General features: G+C 42.1%; 1 protein-coding gene across 18 annotated transcripts in view; it reads right to left on the bottom strand.

Moving 5' to 3' along the window:
- The window catches only part of MBNL1 (muscleblind like splicing regulator 1), a 188,473-nt gene extending 173,346 nt beyond the window's left edge, over nt 1-15,127 (bottom strand). For 13 of the 18 annotated variants that reach the window (XM_066618764.1, XM_066618767.1, XM_066618768.1 and 10 more), the window contains exons 1-2: nt 14,873-15,124; nt 13,383-13,431 (exon numbers count right to left, since the gene is read on the bottom strand). Coding sequence is in view for 1 of the 18 variants with exons in the window: in XM_066618770.1 (XP_066474867.1) it covers nt 14,873-14,902 (30 nt within the window). In the remaining 17 variants the exon portion in view is untranslated. Of the gene's footprint in view, nt 1-13,382; nt 13,432-14,872 lie in introns of all 18 variants that reach the window. The other 5 variants (XM_066618779.1, XM_066618784.1, XM_066618766.1 and 2 more) reach the window with 3 other exon arrangements.
- Between the last annotated feature and the right edge of the window lie 360 nt (nt 15,128-15,487).

The raw sequence follows: 15,487 nt of genomic DNA, 5'->3' as shown, positions 1-15,487 counted from the left end.
TATGTTTTAGAAATCTGCTGTCCTGGGACCCCTTTATGTGAAATTAGTACTATATTTACTGGTTTTACCACTGCAAGAGAGCTCTCTAAACTCTACCTAATATGTTTGGGTTTGTTTTTTTTAAACTCTTTTGAAACAAACTCACACACAATGCACTAGCAGCTACCTGACATGTGAGTAATATTTCAAGCTATAAACAAGAAAACAACTTGTAGACAAGCACAGCCTAGTTAGTGTTTCCATGATGCTTCAACTGTGAGTTAGAAACCATGAGCATGTTGCAGACTGAGAAACAATGAAGCACCTTATAGTGTACCTTATAGTGAAATTGCTAAGAGAGTGAGCTGTGAGTGAATCAGAAGCCACAAAGTCCCTTGTTTAAATTTCACATTAGCTAATGGACTCAATAAGTTGCTTTAGGTAACGTACAATATTTCAATGTCATCCACCCACATGTACACACATTACTGAAATAATAATACTTATTTCCTACTTCTGAGTTTACTTACTTCACATCACTCTCAGTAAGTGTACATAGGATTGAGTTGTATATAACAATGAGCCTGTTCATTACAATAGTTAACAGGGAAAAAAACTCCACATGCTTCAAGGGTAGTAAAAGAAATGCAGAAGACAAATACGTCTGCATTTATGGAGGAAAATTTAAAATTCATTCCAATTTTTGGATATGGGTTTATGCCAACATCCACGGAAACCCAGGAGTGTTTTGACAACTTTGTGAACAAACACTGCATTGTTCAAAACTGCATGTCAATTTTAATAGGAATAACACTCAGAAGACTTCTGGGTTGATTTCTATGGGTGCAATCCTAACCAACTTTCCAGCACTGATATAAGAGCAATGCAGCCCAAGGTAAGGAAACAAACATTCCCTTATCTTGAAGAGACCTCTGTGACTGCCGCCCAACTGCAGGATGCAGCACATGCCCCATTGGCACAGCTATGTCAGTGCAGGAAAGTTGGTTAGGATTTGAGCCTAAGTTTATTCCTTCCACCTGCACCTTAATATAAGCACAGGATGCAAGTTGGTGCAGATGTAGTGCACTGTTTCACTGCAAATCATAATTTACAGAGGCAGCTTTCTGAAAATGAGCTCTGTGTCTGCTCTCTTTCTGGGGCAATTCTCTCCTCTTTTTCATGATGTCATGTTACATGTATATCCATGCACCATAGTTGGCACACGCAACTATGTTTCGTGCAAGGAAAGTGCCCTACAGGTAGACCACAGCTGTGATACAAGGACATCTGCAAGAGGGATCTGAAGGCCTTAGGAGCGGACCTCAACAAGTGGGAAACCCTGGCCTCTGAGTGGCCCGCTTGGAGGCAGGCTGTGCAGCATGGCCTTTCCCAGTTTGAAGAGACACTTGGCCAACAGTCTGCGGCAAAGAGACAAAGAAGGAAGGCCCATAGCCAGGGAGACAGACCAGGGACAGACTGCACTTGCTCTCAGTGTGGAAGGGATTGTCACTCCCAAATCGGCCTTTTCAGCCACACTAGACGCTGTTCCAGAACCACTATTCAGAGCGCGATACCATAGTCTTTCGAGACTGAAAGTTGCCAACACAACACACAGTTGGCACATATTTCCATTGTAACCATGGTTTGCAAGTTCACTCAAATTATAGTTTCAAGATATAGTTTATGAAAATAGGATGGTTTGTGTGGGTGGAATGTAATGCAAAAATCATGATGAAGATTTAGAAGTGGAAACTCCAGTCCATAGAAAATGCTTTCCTTACCAACTCAGTAATTCTTTCAGAAGGGTCACTTCACACGTAGAGAGTCATGAATCATGGACAAATACATTTGCCCCTTTTAGGGCTTGTTCGCACTTTGGGTAAGCTTGCAGATTCTACTCTTTGTAGAACATCACATGTGAATCCATGCCTATGCATATATATTGATAATACATGTATGCACCTCACTAGTGGACCCCGCACCAATGAGGGAAAATCGCTAGGACAAAGATGACATGTATGCACCTCAGGCACAAACCATCTTCCAAAAATGGGGCAGAATGCAGAAATGAAGTGTATCTAAAATTAAAATTTTCATGCCAGATTGAAGTGGGAATCAGACAACTGTACAATTTTCAAAGCAGGCAGCTCATTCGACCCAGATTTTTAACGTGAATATTAAACACAGAAAAGATCGTGGTTTTGAGCAAATCCAGGTCAAAATACTACTAGCTCTAGATTGGTAAAATTTTTGGAAAGCTTAACTAAGTTTTTGATTCATCAAGCTTTGGTGTATTCAAATTCCACTTAATTAAAGTAACTTTTTTCACTCTCGAAGTCATTTACTAAGACTGAGAAAGAAGTGCTTTAAAAAACATCCTGAGCTTGTAGGCGTCATTTGCCTCATCACTTTATACAGCAAATAGATACCTATTGTTATACTAAAAGTTAGAGCTATTTATATCTGTGTTATAGCTGTATTCATTTTCCTCCATCTTCATAGAAGTGTTCATATTTAACACAAAATAAAGTGTGTGAGCAGCTGTTCCCACACACAATATATTTTTACAGAAACAAGGCTTTCCTTTAAATGAATCTCAAAATAGATTCATTTTAGCCATAATGGCCACAATCCAACTGCACATGCAACACAAGAGGCTACACATGTTTAATCTCAGTCAGCCATCCTGGCAATAGCTCTAATCAGCAAAGAGAGGAAAACAGGGAGGACTCGGATCAGTCCACCTTATCTCAAATCAGCCCATCTTATCCCTTTCTCAGACTGAAAAGATCAACTGCATGAGAAAACACCAGTGTCCATACACATAGAACTCTTCATTCAGTTTATAATAAATGCACATAACTCTGCTTCCACAGATATATGCCCTAGCTGATTTCAGGTCAGAACACTATTACTTCATGCTCCAATGTCTAATCATTAAGCATTCTGATGTGCCATGAATTACAGTAAAATTCATGAGCAACTAGCCGACATATCAAACCTGACTCAATTTTCAAACAGCCTTAATATGAATTTTTAACTAATCCAAAGAGCTCCTCTTCCTGTGACTTGTGCTGGAAATCTCAGTCATCTGGTAACTTCAGAGTCAAGGAGATGCACTGGCCTCCCCATGCCAGATCCAGGCCTGGCAGGGTAAGTATGCATCGGCTGAGCTCAGCCAATGCTGGGGTCGGGGGGGGGCATGGGGAGGTGTTCAGGGTAGGGGGAGGGACGTTCCCGGGGGCAGGGAGCAGGAAGCAGGGCCAGGATCTGACGCCTATACCAGATCCTGATCCCATTCCCGAGCAGCATGGAGCAGCCTCTAGCTGCTCCAGTCTACTCGGATTTGCACCACCTCCTAAGGTGCTGGTGCTGCAACTATGTGTCATTAGTGCAGGGCACAGTAACCACTGCCCTGTAATAACACTGTAGTAACCACTGCCCCACAATAACACCACTGCCTAGGAACCATATGTAAACCAATCTCAGCTTCTTGGAAGAGACCAGTATATCAAGTGTACTACATTAAAAAAAAAAAATTAATGTATTTGTATTCTACCATATTCCAAAGACCTAAGAGTGGTATTTAGCCCCCAACAACTCTGTGGGAAAGATTAGGATAAAAGAGAGCGTACCTTATCACCATTCATCCATATATGGCATATTTCCATAGCCAAGCCCAACAACCTAGCTACTCTACTACAATACTTCCTGTATAGATACTGCTAATGTTCAGATATGAGTCATACATTCACTCACAGACGTGAGTATTTCTACATTCAAATCCTTCCATCTGTCAATCCTGCTTTGCCTACAAGGCAAAGATATCATCCCACTTTTCAAATTTACTGTCAGTGCCTGTTGCCATTCTAATATCTGCACACAGGAAGGAGCAACAAAACTCTTTGATCAAGAACACTGAGCAAATACGTCAGGGTGTGCCACTGTCACTAAAGTCATTACTACATACAGTCCTATACACAAACAATTTTGTTTGTTGTGTGCTCTGAGCATTAAGAGATTGCAGCATTAAATGGTCAACAGGAAATAACGAGTGGATAGGAATATTGAAAAAATGGGGTGTTGGTGCTGCTGTCCAAAAAAGAAATGCATACTGCCCCGATATCCTTAACCAGTCAAAGAAAAAAGTAAAACAAATAAGTGCAATTTGAGCTATTCAAGATAGCGTGCAAATGAGCTGAAATGTAAACCTCAGCCTTCTGATCACTTTTCTCTAATAGAGTCCTACAAAACTTCAAATCTTCTCATTATTTGTTTCATTAGCCTCTATTTCCTTGGTTCTGTCCTTCCAAGTCAATATAATATGTGCAGGGTCTCAGAACGGCTCTCCTTCCAATCTTCTCTGAACTGCTTTAGTACACAATTAGTAGTTCTTGAAAAATGTTTAGCATTAGTCAGTTTGAGATTTCTTTTTTTCCTAATTGAAAAGATTTTTTCCCCCCTTCCTTCTCCGGAGGCTAATTAACACCTGCCTCGGAGAAATCTCCTCCACTTCGCTTTCTATGTTGGAAATGGTTATTTTACCTCTGTCATTTGGACCATAGGAAGTGCAGCCTACTTAATAATGGCAGCATGGATGGAGTAGTATGCTGGGTCGTGCAAACTCCAAACTAGCTGAAACAGAAAGGATCTGCAGCAGCAAGAGAAGAACGTAAATAACTGCTGAAGCAAGCTATATATCACACTGTAAAATAAGCTCAGCCTCCATAAAAACTGTTCTTATGTTCTAAATATCAATTATTGAAAGCCAATAGAATTTTCTGAAGACCTCAGCATATACAGTAGGTTGATAATATGAGAATACAGCCTATTCTTTGATAGTCAGCACAAAGAGAAGTATAAAACACCTGAACTTTATTTAAGCAAGTGAGCTTAGACATTCTAATTTTTTTGGAAGTTAGTTCCACTGAAGTCAAAAGGGATTTACCCTAAGTAAATATGATGAGAAGTGAAATGCTCAACTTACGGGAGTTGCAAATGCATCAATAGTTTTTAGTTATCACCTTAGCTAGTACAAGTGCATATAAACTAGGCTGTGAATGTCCTATATGCCCATCAAAGTTTTCTAAGGCCAACGCAGCACAGGATTAACAAGGGCACTCAGGATATGTTATTTATAATAGTTTGCCATTTCAGAAAAATGGTGGTACAGTTCAAATGTTGATCTTATTTTGTCTGATCTGTGTCTGTCAGGTGACAAATTCTTTTGTTATCCTCAAAAATTAAACAAACAGAACTTGGCAGCCCAATTCTATGAGGCCCTGGCATGACTAGGTCCAGCAGCACTGAAATGACCACTGCTGCATCCCTCAGGGTCACTGCAGCCACTGGAGTCTCTGCAGAGAAAAGGATCATTTATTCCCATACCCCAGGTAGAGCTCCCCTGGCACAAATGGGTCTCCATGGACATGTGCCCACTATTTAGGGGGTGCAAAACTGAGGAAGCCCATGTTGCGCAGCTCAGCTCAGGAGGGTGCATAGGATCTCCTCTGCCAACATTTCCACCCACCCCCAGGCCCAATCCACCCTTCAGCTCACCCTCCCCCCACTCAAGTTTTGCCCTTCCCACCCTCCCCCACCCTGAAAAGCCTTTCTGCCACCTGATGGGGATACTTACCACTCGGCACTCCAGCGGCACATCCTTCCAGCACTGAGGCCCAGTGCCAACTGGTGCTGACCTCTCCACCGGTGCTGCATGCTAACCGATAGCAATGGAATGCCTTATGGCACTTTTATGACATCCACCGGCAGTGGACTGCAACACCAGCAGTAACCCCAAAAGGATCAGGACCTAAGTCTATTTATCTTCTGGCACACGAAGAATGAACTCTCGAAACAAAGTATCTTCATTTGCAGTAAAGAAAATGTGTTGTAAGACCAAAGGGCATACTTATTTTTTGAAGGTTGCACAGTTTTCTACACTGTGTCTATAAGTCTATGTTTCAATGCTATGCTTCTAAATTAGATTAACAACACAATTCTACTCTCCCCTAGCACCAGTACAGCAACAGCTGTGCTAGCCTAGGGTGTCACAAAAACACCATAATGGGTCAGGGGAGGGTGAAGACAAGGCAGGAGACACAGGATCTGTGGGACTGGTGCATGCCAAATCCTATTCCCCTTCCTGGGCCTGAAAACCCTACATGGGGCAGCTGAACTAGCTATTAACAGGTGCAGATCTGAGTTGCCCCACTGAACAGGCTGGGGTTTTTCAAATGTCCCCTTACCTCAAGGAGACCTCCAGACTGCTTCTGATCAGTGCAGGATACAGCATGAGCTGGCCCCGGTGCACCAGCACTGGTTAGGATTGAGCTGTAATTTTATTATTCTAAAGACTTCAAGCCACTCCGCTCTCCTCAGACCTGTGCCACCTGAAGATGTGGCACAAGTCCAAGGAGACCCACAGGGCAAGGGTGCCTTGCCCAGAGGTAAAGGGAAAAGTTTCCCCTTGCCTCTGGCTAAGTCACTTTTGGCCCCTATCCTGCGCTGGATACAGCGCAAACCTCCTGGCTTGCCTGTTCCAGCGCAGGGTAGGACTGCACCCTAAACAGGTTAATCATTATACTCTTATAATTTAAGTGGATGCTTTTGGGCAGCAGGCAACTAACATATTGCCAGTCAAAATTTACCCAGAAACACAAAGGAATAAGTATAAATGTAAGAAATACATAGATTTTGATTAAGGTCAACCATACAGATAGTAAAAATTATCAGGTTCTGCAGCCTAATCTGCAAACCACACAAAAATATGTTGTCTTGCTCACATATTAGAGAGGGGCTCTACTTGAATTGCCTCCAAAACGGATTTCCCAGAAGAGCTTAATCTGTCCACATTTACAACTTCTTTTCCCATGATCCTGGCAACTAAAGAATGTGCCACTTTGCTTGAACTTATGAAGGTGCCTTTTACAGAATCAACCCTTTGGCCCACCAAGCCCAGTATTCTACACAGTGATTGGCAACCACTTTTCAAGATTTTAGACACTTTCTTAACCCTACCAAGAAACACTAGTGCCTTAAGCTGATTTTCTGCAAACAGAATTACAGATGTAACCCCTACTACCTGATGAGAAGAGGTCCTAAGTGCACAGGGACATTTCGTAATCTGTGATCTAGCCCTTAGCTTCATTTCAGAAATTAAATAAACTTACTTCTTCTTAAATAAGAGGAACAATTCTCTTCCAGCATGACAAAGATTTTGAATAATGTATGCGTTACAGTGGTCCCCCAAAATCTGGCGAATGCTGAATTCACATTTGAATGTTGACAATCTCTGACGATTTACAAGAATGTCCAATAATAGTGACATGTATTCCTTCACTTTTTTTTTTTTAATATATTAGGAAATACCAACAATCTAATGGAAGTGTCTGTCAACAGCCAACAATGTGTCTCTGCGTATTCAGGTAGTCACAAATATTTGTCTGGGATTGTCAGTATTTTATTTCATGAACATCATTCACATTCATCAGATTTTGGGCATTCACTGTAACATATGCATGCAACAGATACACAGTTTATATGCTTACAGACAAAATATTTAAAACATCAGAAATGTAAAGAAAAATGTGTTGTGTATTTTCCCACACCATGGGGAAAAGTAATGTGTAGACAGGATTGCACTGCATTTATCTGCTAACCACGAACCCATGAGCACCTAACTTATCCCTGGAAAGAACGACAGCCTTCTGTTGGGTAGCCAGGGTTATGCTATATTCAAATAAATATAGTACAGCTAGATCAACAGTTACTTTCTCCCTGTAAGAAGAAAGTACACATGTCTAATGCAGTACTTAAGTAGGATTGAGAGTTCTTTCAAGCAGACAATGACTGCCGCACAGAATCTTGAATTCTCTCCTTTACATCGTAAAAGCTGGGCTCAATCAGCACGTGTTAACTAAATACATTTTTATGGGTTCTATTCTTCCACATACAGTTTCCAGTGACATTAAAAAGAAATATTCTTCCAATCTGCTTGACTCTCTCAATGTCCTTAAGAGCATTAGCAGACAAGTCAGATTCCAGCTCTCACAATGAAGAAACATTTATTTTGCCAAATTGTGTATTCTTTAAGAACATTTTTATATTAACAGGAAAAGGTAGAAAACATAAGCTAGTGCCTGAATTTCAATAAAGAACAAGAGAAGAGGAAAAATTACCATTATAGAAGTCTTTTCAACAGGACTACTCCAGCACAAACGGCAGAGATCACTGAATGTTTGCTGATGAATATGACCCTGTTTTAAGGGGCAACCTCCAAGAGTGCAAAAAATAATGGAAAATAATACACAGAGCAATATTTTACTTCTGTTCTGTGAACCGTTGACAATCTTTAAAAACAGTCATTCTTAATTTACTGTAAATGCCATAACATTTTACTTTTAAATAACACGGAATACACAAATTAAACCTTTGGAGATAATAAATGTTTACTGCAGCAACTATTTTTAAGCTTAAATTCATGAGCATTCTGTTGCCTTCTTTTTTTTTCTTCTACTTCTCTCCAGAAGAATGATAGTTGTAGAGAACCTAAAAGCACATCTAACTAGCAGTAATATGCTATTCTGGTCATCAGGAGCTGTTAAGGCCTGTCCACCTAATCACAGGGTTTTTTCATATATTTTCCTACTGCCTCTCTATTAAACTTCACAACTGATGTTCTACTTCTAAGCAAATAAAAACAGAAGGGCAAAGTACGTTTATAGTGGTAAACATAATAATGGTTGTGAATGCCATATCCCAACACAAAAGCAATGCAGTTTTCCTTCAGCTTCTTCGATATATTCACAGTCTACTCTGTGAAACACACAATCCATTACTTCTAGGAATCTTAAGCTTCTATCCATAAACTGTGCCTCAACTCAGCAGCCCAAAATAGTAGTCACACAAGAAATGGTTAATATTGGTTCACAAACTGACAGGCAAAATCCACTGGTATCTGTATGCAGTCTTTTTCACCTTGGTGCATAGTGAAGCACCTGAAAAAAAGAGATCCTACTAAATTGGTCCATCTTGGAATGTCTGGCACATTTCTTTGAGAGTTTTCTTTACTCCCAGTTCAGTTTTCTAGACTATAAATGGTGCAATCATCAGCCCCAGGGATAAGATATTGTGCTCATGCTCATACTATGAGCTTATCTTCCTATGCATAGGCTATGGGCTGATTCTCACACGCATGTTCATCATTGTCTGTTCTAGTGGCTGTCTGCTGGTATTCATTTGCATCTTTTTAGATTGTGAGCCCTTTTGGGACAGGGAGCCATTTAGTTATTTGATTTTTCTCTGTAAACTGCTTTGTGAACTTTTAGTTGAAAAGCGGTATATAAATACTTTTAATAATAATAATAATTATATGCACTTGTGAGATATACTCCATCAGAGACATAATATCACAGACAAAAATTTTATATGACCTCAAATTACTTAAAAATAATGCTGTTCAAGATTTCCATTCATTTTAGCTGCTACTCATCAAATGTAGCATGATCAAGTACGAATAAGCTTTATTCCATCAATACACAGTCCCATGCAATGCCACAATAATCTTGCCATCAAAATGGATGTGCAATCTCAAGTTAGTATGATTAATCACCTAGGATTAAACTAGGAATGCAGCCCGATTGTGTTCAACTTCTATTCTGTTCTGCCAATAACTTCAATGCCATGTGGATTTGGGTAAGGCATTCTTACCAGGAAATACATGACTCAATAGCAAGTTGATGAATGGGGCAATGAGATGAGCAACAATTAGACCTGAGATGACAATCACAGTGGCCTTTCTGTAGCCTCATGCATATGGCAGGACACTATTGTAGCTTCACTTATGTGGGCTTTCTACCCAATATGAACAAGACCATGTCCCAAAATACGGCCTCATCTATATTTGACAGAATCAGATACACAGCTAAAGGTGCAACAAAAATGAGTAATCTCTGTGTCGCCATAAACGGTTTTCCTCCTTTGGGGCAAAGAGCCTATCCTCATAAAATTAAGTATTTTTTATGCTTAATTTTATGCCGCCCCCCGCACATCCAGCAAAGTACAAGTACATTTATGCTCATTTCCTGCAGTGGTTTTTTTTCTGAACTGCTATAACTTGTTTGAGACCACTTGGGTTTAACTAAGACTAGAAAAAAGGTACCTTACGGGGAACACAATTGAGGGTCCATCCAATCCTATTCAACTTTCCAGAGTTGATGCAGCTATACCAGCGGGGCGTGTGCTGCATCCTGCAGTGAGGGGAGCAGATATGGAGGCCTCCTCACAGTAAGGGAACAAATGTTCCCTTACCTTGGGACTGCATTGTGGCTGCATCAGCACTGTAAAGTTGCTCAGTTTATATGGGCCCTGAGACATATAAAACTATGCATGGGATGGATAGAGTGGTCTTCTTCTTTCACAACAAAACCAGGGGACACCCACTAAAACTGAGTGCAGAAGAGTTAGAACAGACAAAAGAATATATTTATTCACCTAATCTGTGCAACCCCTTGCCACAGGATGTGGTAATGGCATTTGGCTACATAGCAAACTACTTTTAAAACTAAAGAAGAAGTCTCAGAATCAGTTTGCAACACAGCTTGTATTTGCTGTACGAAGGTAAAAATATCAAACAACTCAGGGACACATCCAAGTACTGGAGCATGCCTAAAATCATTTTTGGGAGATATCCCAGCCACAAGCTTTGAACCATGCGAAAGCCAAGAAAGTACCTTTCAAACTTGTAGAGTAATTTATTTATCAGATTGTTTGAATTACCATTTGACAGATGGTTTGGATTGTTAATCTAAATTTTTAGATCACATCACCCTTCCAGTCTGTAAACTTAATTCACAACTGGACAACAGTGAGTAGTGCCAACATAACCAACAGAATGATCCCACGTCAACTGTTACCAGTGCTCAGACAAGACAAGCCAATGGGGATGTTTCTGTCACACAATTATCCGCAGTCAAGACTGGCAAACTGCTTTCTTTAGGTTTACACAATAACGAGCTGAATTCCTATGCAAACAGTCTGCTTAGAGACGGATTTTCAAGGTATTTTCAACCTTATCAAAATGATTTAGCATGGAAGCACTTCACTGCATTTTAGTCTGACTAAAGGAAAGCACAAGAAGGAAATGTTTAGCTGTGAATACTTAAAGAGGTGCTCTACAGAAACAGTTATTCTAAATAATAATGGAATCCAATTAGGCTGGCAGAAACATTTATAGAATATCTTGGTCTTATGTAAAGATGGTGACAGTGATTTCCAAGCTGGCAAATGTCTTATGACCCAAACTACATCCAGAAGGGGCCATCCAGCAATACAGTAAACATGAGCTAGCAGATCAGTGTATTGGCAATTGGACACCTTTATCTGAGAAATTTCCAGCTGGTGCAGAAATACAAGATTTGCATGGGAAATGCCGGTTTAAACCCCCCACTCCTTCATACAACTAGCTGACTGACCTTGGGCCTGCCTCTCTCTCTCTCTCTCTCTCTCTCTCTCTCTCTCTCTCTCTCTCTCTCGCTGCCTAACTTACATAACTTCTAGGAGGCTGAGGGGTATACTGCTCTGAACCCCTGATTAGAAGTAAATCTGCATAACCCACCCACACAGAGCCATCATTTACACACTTGTAGAATTTGTTTACCTTCTATTAAATTCATGAATTGTTCCTTGAGACAATGACCAGGTTCAGATGTGAGGCTGGACCTCTCACCGGCAATCGGGAGCACCCCATGAGCTTATACATTCCTTCCCCATCTCCTTCGATCCTCCCCTCCCACACAAATCCCCCTCACTTATGTGTTTAGCAATAACTACGGTTTGCTGTGATGTTTGAACCAGTGAATCCATAGTTCCTATTACAAGGTTTGCTCTCAAAAAAGATACTGAAACCATTAGATCCCAGATTCAATTTCTAGACTAAAAGCAATAGTTGCTAATAACTATAGTTATTCAAGTTCAAATATCACAAAAAACCACAGTTTCATAATACTAACAAGGAAAGGAAAGAAAAATGCACAACTGGGAAAAGAGAGAAGGCGATTAGAAGGGAAAAGCAAGTTAAGCCCACACAGCATTCAAGATCACTGAATTGGCACTCAGGAAGTTTGATGAGATTTGGCAATGAGTTTCACAGTTGTATTGTTTACATTATTAAGAAAAAAGAGCAAATTTTAATCAGCTATTTCAATGAAAACACCCTCTCTTATATCAATACAATAAACATAGAGTACCTTGTTTATTTCTATGTGCAATTAATGTACGTACATCCTACAGTATCTCCCACTCTCTCACTCTTGCTTTCCCACTTTTTGCCTTCAACTAAATATTCTGATCACTGCAGTTATGCCTTACTTTTTTTTTTAACTACACATCTTTGAAAGCTCTTCTTTTTCTGCTTTATATTTAAAGGATACAGTCTGACAGCAATAAATGCTTTCCAATTTAAAGAACATCCCACAATTTCTGCAGCAGCATTATAATAACTACTTCGTTATTTATTTAAAAAAATGTCAGGGTTCCTTCACTCTTGTGACCCTCACATTACTTTGAGCAGAGGAAGTAATTAATTTATATCCCAAATCAGACTATCTTGCAACATGTTACAATTGTTTTAAAATATCCTGTGTGAGCAGTAGTTCCCAAAGTAATTTCTCTACAACAGCTTTGCTGAGTCTCCCTGAAATGTATTTCACAAGTCTTCTTTAGTCATGGTGGGTCAACTGCAGATTTTGCAACATGATTGCACACTCTCCTTTACAGGCCACTGAAAATTCATTAAGCAATAGAACTCCCTTAACATAGATATAACCCTGAATCTTATCTTTTGGATGCCAACAATTAACCAATTATTTAGTCTTTTTTTCACTTTCTTGCTTAGCACATCTTCAAACAACTGACCCCATGATTCCCCCCCCCCCCCAAAAAAGATCTTCATCAATTTTGGAAATCCTTTTGAATCAATACCTTTGCCTATTTGGTTGGAAATATATGTTTAAAGAGTATCAGTACGCAGACAAGTGCCAGACAAATTGATGATGTAGAAAACCCTGAGTGTCTGAAGTACAGCCCTCTAAGAGTCTTGTCCTTCTAAATGCTACAGCAGTTTCTCAAAGCAGACACATATCTGTACCAATATGTGTACTGTACTGACAAGCTGAGTGCATAAAGCTATATGGCTATAGGCCTAAACACCTGCAAACTATCCTTCTCCTGCTCAATCATCATACACACACAAAACAATGTTCATATGCAGATACACATACATTCAGCTCTTTTCTAAACTTTTTCCCCTCACAGTTTGATTTGCATTGTATATAATCAATCTCTGTAACAATTCACTTTAAAATGCTCTGGATCTAAGGAGTGAGCTGGTTTCTTTAACTTACCTGTGCCAGTGCACTACTTTGGAGTCAACAGTCACTGCACCACTTTCCCCTAGAGAAATGGGAATCAGAATATTTGCTTATGATGCAGTGCTGTTAAATTCCTGCTCATTAAAGGAATCATGATTTGATATATTTCACTTCCTCAATAAAATAATATGCACATGTATGTTTTAAAATCATTCTTTATAAAATCAGCATGTTTATCAAACTTCAGTTACTAGCTGCCCTGTGTAACATTTGAAAAATATATGATGGATGTAGAAATCATTCCTTCGGTTGTTTTTAAATAAACAACTCCTTTTTGCAGGGATATCCTCCACCCTATAAACTTGGGCAAAAGCATAGTATACCAAAATACTGTGCTTTCCATATAAGGAAGCACATCGAAAGATGTCACATGTAAATTTATGTGCAGTAGGCAAGGAATTAACCTCAGGGCAAAGATTATTTGGCCCGTGTTGGGGGGGGGGGGAGAGTGAGACAGCAGTCTGAATAAATGGATAGATTTTTTGATTTTAAGGATAAAAGGGACGGGAAAATCCTTGCACATGACAAGGGACCTTGTGGAGCTGGCTGCAGTGGCTGATCTATGGAGTGGTATGAAACTGGAGGGCTCTAAAGTGAAGACGCATCAGTTCTGTTCTGGGGAAGCTGTCCTGGTCTATAATAAGGGGGCATGCAGCAGCAAGCCAAGTTCATGGGTAATTTAAGCTGGAAAGAAGGTCACTGAGTGATGGGGGGGGGGAACCTTTCTGTGCACCTGCTTAGCTGGTGTTTACCAAGTGTGTGAGTGTGGATGGGTGGGATGCCTACCACGTGAGTGTTGGGGGGGATGCCTACCAAGTGAGTGTTGGGGGGGATGCCTACCAAGTCTGTGTAGGGTGATGACTAACAAGTGAAGGATGTCTACCAAGTGTGTGTGTGTGTGTGTGTGTATAATGACCACCATGTGACTGAGTGAGTGACAGCCCAATCCTATTCCCCTTTTTCCTGGGAGTAAGCACCATTGACTCTAATGGGACTTACTTCTGAGTAGACACGCATAGGATTGGGATGTCTACCTAGTGTGTGGGGGGGATTTCCACCGTGTGCGTGTGCCTATGTGTGTGCGATGCCTGCAGAAACTGCACTCTGACGAACCCTGCAGAGAGAACCACACACACACACACACTCAAGGAGGAAGAGCTGGGGCAGAACTGCAGCTGCGACCTCCTGCTGGCGGTGCGCGCGATGGAATCCTGGCCAGTGGGGGGGAGGAGAGCAGAAGCCCCGGCACTTCTCCAGGGAACGAGAAGGAGAAGCAGCGCAGCCCACCTCCGATCTCACTTCCTCCTCCTCTCCGTGCAGGCAGATCCCCCCTTGGAGTGTCAGGCTCCCCAAGAAGCCCCCACGCAACACACTCCCGCGCTGCAAAACGGGGGGGGGGAGGAGGAAGAGGAAGGATCCGCGTCCACCAGCAGCAACCCCCAAGGCCAGCCAAAGACTCTTACCTCGCACGTTTCCTTCTCAGAGGCAACCATCGCGCTGGGGACAGCTCGACCAAGGCATTGTGGGGGATTCGGGAGATGAGGATGAGGAGGATGACCAAGACCGGGAGGGGGGAGAGAAGCCGAGACGAGAGGGGGGCTCGTCACCGCGGCGCGCTCATGGCCACCCCCCACCAGCTCGGGCGGCGCTGCGGTGCCAGGAGGCTCTGCTGCTGCTGCTGCTGCCGGCGGCCGCGCACACGCTGCTCTGAGCCGCCTGGTTTCCGCTGCTGCCTGCACCGCCCCTCCCCCATTCGCAGAGCCTCCCCGGGAAGCTCTGGGCGTACTTCGTGCGGCCGGGCAGGGTGGCTGCGCGGGGAGGAGGCGGGCGGGGAAGGGAAGCGCTGCGTCGCGCCCGGAGCCAAAGGGATGGGAGCGCGCGGGGCTGCTGCGCACAGGGCGGCGCGCGGCATCCCCTCCCGGGCGGATCTTGGTATCTCCCAAGTTGAGTGGCGTCGCCGGCGGGGGTCGAAGCCCCAAGTCTTGCAGGGAGCCTCACCGCAGCGTGCAGGGGGTCCCTCCCCCTCCCCCTCCCCCCAGAGCCTTTCCAGGCGGGGGCAGCTTTGCTTTCCAGGCAGA

Source organism: Tiliqua scincoides, chromosome 3 (genome assembly GCF_035046505.1).
Source record: "Tiliqua scincoides isolate rTilSci1 chromosome 3, rTilSci1.hap2, whole genome shotgun sequence".
NCBI lineage: Eukaryota > Metazoa > Chordata > Lepidosauria > Squamata > Scincidae > Tiliqua > Tiliqua scincoides.
This window is presented reverse-complemented; position numbering and strand designations above follow the sequence as displayed.